This window comes from Ascaphus truei, chromosome 6 (genome assembly GCF_040206685.1).
Source record: "Ascaphus truei isolate aAscTru1 chromosome 6, aAscTru1.hap1, whole genome shotgun sequence".
NCBI lineage: Eukaryota > Metazoa > Chordata > Amphibia > Anura > Ascaphidae > Ascaphus > Ascaphus truei.
In genome coordinates, this window is record NC_134488.1 from 40,327,945 (window position 1) to 40,335,820 (window position 7,876).

The following is a 7,876-nucleotide window of genomic DNA, read 5'->3' on the forward strand; positions in this document are numbered from 1 at the left end:
GAATATTGATAGGGAATATTTCTAGATTAACGTCTCAAATTTTTATAATTTTCCCATAGATAGCATGTTCCCACTATGAAGAATATTCCCGTTTTTGCAATCATTGTACTTAATTGTGCTGTACCCGGAGGGGAACTTTGGTTTGTGAAATAAGGGATGAAGTCTGGATGGGGATGAGAACATTTTACATGTTTGATTGAACCAAAATCCATATCTTAAATGTAAACATTATCACTTCCCAATTAAATGTAGCAGAGATTTTTTTTAAATCCTTTTCTAATCACAGATAAATCCTTAATGCAATTGGTAATACATTTGGATTCTATGACTACCAACCATGCGTTACAGTTTTAGAGTATAAACTATTCTAATTCTAACATATTCGTAAAGATAATGTAAAGAATACTTAATAAAGGCATTGTCATACATGTATATATACTGCATGTACACAAATATATGCATACATTTACATCCCTGTCATGTCACTGCAGTTACACTTAAAAATGTACAATTCCTAGATATATGGTAATACATTTTATTTTATAAGTAGTCATTGAGATGTTTGCTGTATTTTTGACATTCAGTAGGTAAAGTGTCATATACATTGTTGTATAACTTTAATCACTAAACCTCCCTCTCCTTGCGTGCTATCATAAACATAATTTGGTCATAATCTGTTAAATTGCTGGTCTTTTTAGTAGGTAATGCTTCCATATTCTCAATGATGAAACCTGCATCACAAACAGCCTCTCTTATAAACTCCTCATCAAATGACAGACAGAAGAACTTGTGCTCACCAACCATATAGCATGAAGTATTATATGCACCCGCCAGTAACATTTGTCCCCCAGTTTTTAGCATTGACGCTAGTTTTTTCAGATTGCTACGGAAAGCCTGGTGGTCCTTGCTAACAACCTGTAAGACATACATGGAGATCAGACAGTCCATCTGTGGCAGGACTACAGGCTCTAAAGGGTTATCTTTGGTGAGATCACATTTGACAACGCGTTTCACTGCTCTTCTTGCTTTGTCTTCCTTTCCTTCCCACTCCTCGCTGAAATTCAAAATGAAAAAGGATAACATGGCAGTTTTGGAGCAAACAGTTGTGCGTGCCGAAAATAATGTACACGCATCAATCCAATGACTAGAATGTTTTTGATGAATTTGTATCCGTAGTTGATCGTCCGGTTCCTTTAGTCCATGGATTTTAGCAGATCAATTTCAAAAAGGCCTCTCTCCCCACCCATTGCCACACCCTATTCCCCCTCCCGACTGACACACCTATCCTCCCTTCCCACTGACAAACTCTCGCACCCCCCGCTGACACACTCTCTCCCCACTTCCACACTGAAACTCTCTTTCACCTTCCCCACTGACACTCTCTCTCCTGCCCCCACTGACACTCTTTCTCCACCCCCACAGACACTCTCTCACCCCCTCCCCACTGACACTTTATCCCCCCACATGGCATTTCCTCTGCCCCTCCCCCCACTGACACTCTCTTCCTCCCCTAACTGTCTCAATCTCTTTCCCCCCACCTGACACTTTCTCTCCCCCTATCCCCACTGACACTCTTTATCCACTCCCACTGCCACTTTTTCTCCCCCTCTCCCCACTAACACTCTCTCTCTCCCTTCCCTACTATTCCTTCCCCAAACTGACATTCTCTCTACCCCTGACTGACACCCTGTCCCCCACCCCACTGACACTTTATCTTCCCACAATGACACTCTCTTAACACTGACAATCTGTCCCCACTGACACTCTCTCCCCACCTGAAACTTTCTCCCACTCTCCACACTGACACTCTCTCTCCCCCTCTTACTCTCTTTCTCCCTCCCCTCACTGACACTCTTCCTTCCCCTAACTGACACTCCCCTCCACTAAATCTCTCTCCACCCCACTGACATTCTCTACCCCCCACTGACACTCTCCCTCCCCCCACTGACACTTTCTCTACATCTCCCCTCATTGACACTCTCTTCCTCCCCCAACTTACACTCTCTCCCCCACCTGACTTTATCTCCCCATCCCCCCACTGACACTCTCTCCCCCTTCCCCCACTGACTCTCTCTCTCCCTCCCCTCACTGACACTTTTCCTTCCCCATCTGACACTTTCTTTCCCCCCTCACTGACACTCTCACCCCAACCCCACTGCCACTTTCTCACCCCAAACTGACACTCTCTCAAGACAGACCCTCTCTCTCTCTCTCCACACTGACACTCTCTCCCTCTCCCCACACTGACACACATACATTACCTCTTTCCTTCCAGCTCACAAATAATTTTTGCAGCGTGAGACCAGTCAGCAGCTCCGGGCTCCTTGTTCTTCCACATTTCAAATTCCCTGATATTTGCGTCAGTAAATTCAATCACATTGATCTCTTTGAAGAAATCACAGACCGTTAAGAGATGGAAAGCGAGTGGTCCAATGGAAACATCGAGCAGGGTTTCCCCTCTCACATGACCTGCACCCAATGGTTAGAAAATAGGAAAATACACATTTTAACAATATTGTTTTTCACATTAGCAAAGTATTGAACAGAATACAGCACAAGTGCTTATTCACATGCTTCAGTTCCCCAAACATTTTGATAATATTTTATAGTAACTTCAATATCAACTATAAATGAACGTACCTGAAGAAAACGTTTTAAACAATTGTGTAATAGGATATACAACCACATCCTTAAACATATCATTTGTTCCATTATAGAAATATGTATTGATAAACCCTCTGGGATCAAACTCTTCATCATGGTAATTCTTGTGGAGACTGGAATCCATTGTGCGTGTCCTTGGTGTAACGGTCCTGTTACTTCTATGTAGCACGTATAGAAGCCTCAAGTTGCAGTTTGAGAAGGTAGAACAGTAGAAGCTCGGTTGGCATTGCAGTATTTCAACAATTATCAGAGCATGTGATACGCTTCTGTACAAACATTTACATGGGACGGTGCGGATCCGTGTTTACTAAAGTTGTTGCCTTAATAATAACACATGACACTAAAATTGTGCTATTATTGTGGTCTGTATCATCAAGTCTGTCTGCACTAAAAATTATAGCATTTTGTTAGTGTGATTCACGCCAGATGTATGAGAGTTATAAGTGGCACTTTGACACGTGGTTTGAGTTTAAAATAATGTGTTTGAGATGTGTTTTTTTATTTCTTCAAATGTTTTCTTTTTTTTATTTGGTTCCGGTTTCACAAAAACAACATTTGTTTGGTTTTATGCTTATCTGGTGAAAGACGAACCTAGATACAGAAAGTGGCACCACTAAGATCAGTACATTGACACTGCCTCTTGCTGATATATTTCAGTGTGAGTTGAGATAAAATAAAGACTTTGTACAGTCTTTACTTTTCAGTTCAGCAGCACACAGTGCTCTGTAACACATTGATTCCCTATAACATATGATGCTAGTAACAATGAAACATTAAGGGATTATTACATTGTTATATTGTATTTAGAAAGTAGAGATATGTGAATGGTGCTTCTTAGTTTGCAAAATTGTACTTATTTATTTTAATTTGCACAGTTGCACAAAGACAATTAATTGCCAATAGAAATGGACAAACTTTTCTCAATCCGATCCACAGATTTATGTGACTGGTTTTACCAAACCCATCTGTGGATTGGGAGCAGAGCAGGATAACAAAGTAAGTACAGACAGCACACACTAAGAAAGTCTGTGTAGCAATAACGGGTGCAGACGGGAACAGAGAGGACCTCGTTCCTCTCAAATAATCAAATAGAACATAAATGTTCCCAGCACACCAATAAAAAAGAACTAATAAAGGATCAGCCAAAAAGTCAAATTTAATTAAACATTAACGATGCATATAACGTCAAACAGCAACAGAGGGACAACGTATATATATGGGAACAGGGACAAAGACAGGGATGGGGAAGGGAAGAGAGGAAAGGAGAGGAAGAAAAAAACACAGGAAATAAAAAGTGCAGGGCAAGGGGGGCAACGTAACGTTTCGAGGTACAGACCCCTTCTTCTGGCCCGTTCCCAGGTAGACCGAAGTCACCTGATACTTCCCTTACCCTGTGACTAGGTCCCTGAAATACACAGTGACACACTGACACTAAATTACAAAGGTAAATGAAACAATTGAATAACAAAGATATATAAAGAGCTACTGCTAGTACTCCAAGCAAAATACAGGTAAACTGGGAAGCACAAATCTCATATAGGAGTGTCTGAAAACACAGTGATGGATAAGGAGTATAACTGGCAAAATATTGTGCTACAAGGTTAATGACCCACTGAAGTAGACTTGTGGCCAGCATACACAGGAACAGTCCAAAGGTAAATTCAACTACAACTCCCATGAGCTCCTGGGCAGTCACCTGATGTAAAGAACCAATCAGAAGGCTAGGATGACGGGAGCAGGGAAGGGAAGCGTGGGGGAGAGACCACGCTAGTCAGAGGAGATCTGGACGGAGCTGAAGGAGGTAGTGTGAGTGCAGGGGGTCCGTGACCCGCCTGCATAGGCCAGCTATCCCCTCAGGCCCATAGGAGCATCCCCTGAGTCACAGTAGGCTGCTGTACTGCAGGGACGCCCTGTAATGGAAGTGATTGTCACCCTACTATACATTAGTTAGGGACAAAGCACAGAGTTGCGGCCGGTTGCAGTCATCTGGAACCAGACGGCTGGACACCGCGACATCTGGAGGTCAAGGGTCGGAGGAATCGGATCCTTTGTGAAGAGGTACCGGCACCGCCGTGACCGGAAGGTATATTGTAACAACAAGTGCACCAACACCGGTCATCAGGCACTGATCCCACCTTAGGCGTAACTCTTTAGGGACACTAAGAGAGTGGCTAAAGAACTGAGCCTATACCAATACATTACCGTACACGGACACGGTGTGGAGCACGCGGTAGCGGGACAGAGACGGTACTCAATAGGAGCGTGGCCAATAAGGACGGTGCCAGTTATTAAGGTGTTAGGCATTGATGTGTTAGGTTATGTGCTAGGATATGCTGTGTGTGTGTGTATTGATATGTGTTATGTCTACGTTGCATTAGAGTGATAAGGATTATTCATTGCATTACAGTAAAGTGGTTGCATCACATATGTGTTGTATGTTTCTTGCCCAGGGGAATCTTACATGACGGGGATCCTGGGCAAGTGGAGGCGCTGCACTAATAAATGTTACCCCAGGCTCCCAGCTAGCGGAGGCTCAGATCTCCTGGAGCAGCAGGTTGTGTACAGTGACCAGTAGTTCCTTTGGGAGGGTTCAGATAAAGGGCTACATATACGTTGTCCCTCTGTTGCTGTTTGACGTTATATGCATCGTTAATGTTTAATTAAATTTGACTTTTTGCCTGATCCTGTATTAGTTCTTTTTATTGGTGTTCTGGGAACATTTATGTTCTATGGGAGCAGAGGAGGAGTTCATTTTAGTAGTGTCTCCAGTTGTATATATTTGCCTGAGGTTCCCTGGGAAATATGCTAATGTCTATACAAAGTATATTTAAATGAGTCACATCCCACGCTTCCTAAAATAAAACATTGATTAGAATGATATTGAGTTGACAAGTCTAAGGTCCCTAATAACTAACAGGACTGGCACCCACAGCCACTGCTTTTCTAGGTAACAGCTGATGCTATATTTTGCTGTAACTCAAAAAAAATAACTACATTTTTTATTTAATTTGTTTTGCATATGTAGTCATGGCTGGTCCAGATTATACTTTTCTTCCCCTGGCATTTATGTCCTGATAGTTACAGGCAGAGTCAGGCTACCCTGTGGGGGTTACCCCCCTCATGCAACCACCTTGAGGGGCAGGAGTGGAGGTGAGGCGTAGTCTGCGAGCTAGTAGAAATGAAGAGTACAAAATAATTGTACCCTAAAGAAAATTCACTTAGATGCACACCACTAATTAAAATATAACTTTTATTATTATTATTTACTTAAAATATATATTACCGAAAGTGTGTGTAATAAAAATAAAAATATATTAAATCAAGTAACACATGCACCAAGATCTCCTCTCATATATAAACACTCCTATATACAATTGAAAATAGGGTGATAGAGGCTAAATGGTGCAAACAGCCAGGGTGAGAAGAAAGCTCACCAAACCAGTGAATAGCTCAAGTAATGAGTAAATAGTGCTAGCAGTTGAAATGGGACTATCTCTAAACATATGTGTATCCCATTAGGGTTAGTTAGTGCTCACTATACTATCCTACAATGGATGGTAGATGCAAGTATACATATAGTTGAGCACAGATACGGTCATTTACACAGCTGGACAGAACGTTTTATGTGCCCATTGCACAATGTCAATGCATGATTGACATATTGTCAATACCAATATATCAAGGAAGCACTTCCTTAACTGTTAGAATATTGTAGTATATAAGGCTATAAAACTGATAAACTTTCTGGAGAACACTGTTTTGAAACAGCCCCATAATGGAGGCTGATGACAACATCATGTGCCCAACGCACGTTTCCCTCCAATTACGGAGCTTCCTCAGGGACAATTTTGCAATGGAGGGGGAACGGAACTTATTTATACCCTACCATCTCCATGGAGACGTCATAAACAGTCCGTCATTGCTCATGCGCAAAAAGCGCATGCACAGTCAATTGCAAACATCATACAATATTTGTACAAATGACCTAGTTGATCATGCCTTTACCTCAATAGACGGCCGGCATTAGAAGTGTGTATAAATCAGTTTCCAGATGGAGCGGATCCATTTACGGTCCTGCGCATGCGTGGGATGATAGACTCCACAATTAAAGTCATACCTCCTTTTGGCCACTGTGCATGCGCACCTTCCAGACCAATCTTCAATGTGCATGCGTGAGTTAATAGAATCTTGAGCTGCCTGCATATGCATTCGTAATGCTGCGCATGTGTGGGGTGATAGATTGTTGTTACTTGAATCCCTAGATTGGACCTACACATATATACCGTAAACGGTCTGCGCATGTGTAAACAAACATATTACATAGTCTCTACTGTTATATAATCTCAAAAGAGAAGATATAGGCTGTCACCTAGAGTGATAAAGGCATAGTTGAGCATTAGTACATAAAATCAGATGATTGCATTTGTCAACCCTCAATGAAAAAACGCAAAATGTCAGCAAATAACAGTGAAACTATAATAATAAAATACAAAAAATAAAGGACGCGCACAGCCTTTATAATGTCAAAAGGCATCACAATAATTGCATATGTGCGTCAATTACACACTTAAATAAACCCAAAGGAAGAATAAGTTGTAACATAAAGATGTGCCAATAAGGAAAATAGTTTAATAGGTATAGTTAAATAGATATGGTTAGTTACTACATGTGGAGGTATGTGTCCAAGGTATGCAGGACACTGTTTCTACCAACTATTCAAATAGTAATGCATCAGGAACCCCTGAACAGGGATACCTGTAGCATTGATATAGAGATACACATAGAAGTTATACCTGGTAACTTGGTCAGTGTAGGAATAAGACAGAGATAGATAGTATACTTGGTAATTTGCTCACTGTAGCAGTAATATAGAGATATATAGATAGTATACCTGGTAACTTGGTCAAGGTAGGAGCAATATAGATACACCTAGTAGGTACACCTGGTAACTTGGTCAGGGTGGGGATAAGACAGAGACAGAGATAGTATTATTTATTTATTTATAAAATGTTTAATCCGGAAGTAATACATTGAGAGCTACCCATGTCCTGGACATAGAGTTAAGACGGCAAATAACACATACTTAAAAATACATAGTTACATGAGTAAACAGGGTATACATTATATACAAGACATTGCACGCACAGTTAGAGATAATATATATTATAGCTGTATAAGTGTAAAGATCTATGAGGCAGCGCACGGTCAGCGC

General features: G+C 41.3%; 1 protein-coding gene across 1 annotated transcript; it reads right to left on the reverse strand.

Annotated features, from left to right (window-relative positions):
- Nucleotides 1-624: 624 nt before the first annotated feature.
- On the reverse strand, nucleotides 625-2,788 carry LOC142498062 (indolethylamine N-methyltransferase-like). Its single transcript, XM_075606570.1, has 3 exons — nucleotides 2,641-2,788; nucleotides 2,262-2,469; nucleotides 625-1,054 (listed from the first exon to the last, which is right to left on the reverse strand). Exons 1-3 carry the CDS (start codon nucleotides 2,786-2,788, stop codon nucleotides 625-627), a joined length of 786 nt encoding a protein of 261 aa, XP_075462685.1.
- Nucleotides 2,789-7,876: the final 5,088 nt, after the last annotated feature.

Coding starts and splice junctions, on each gene's coding strand:
- LOC142498062 (XM_075606570.1), bottom strand. CDS start 2,788: ATGGATTCCAGTCTCCACAAGAATTACCATGATGAAGAGTTTGATCCC. Junction 2,470..2,640: donor GTTTAAAACGTTTTCTTCAG/GTACGTTCATTT, acceptor CATTGGGTGCAG/GTCATGTGAGAGGGGAAACC. Junction 1,055..2,261: donor TGTGAGCTGGAAGGAAAGAG/GTAATGTATGTG, acceptor TTTGAATTTCAG/CGAGGAGTGGGAAGGAAAGG.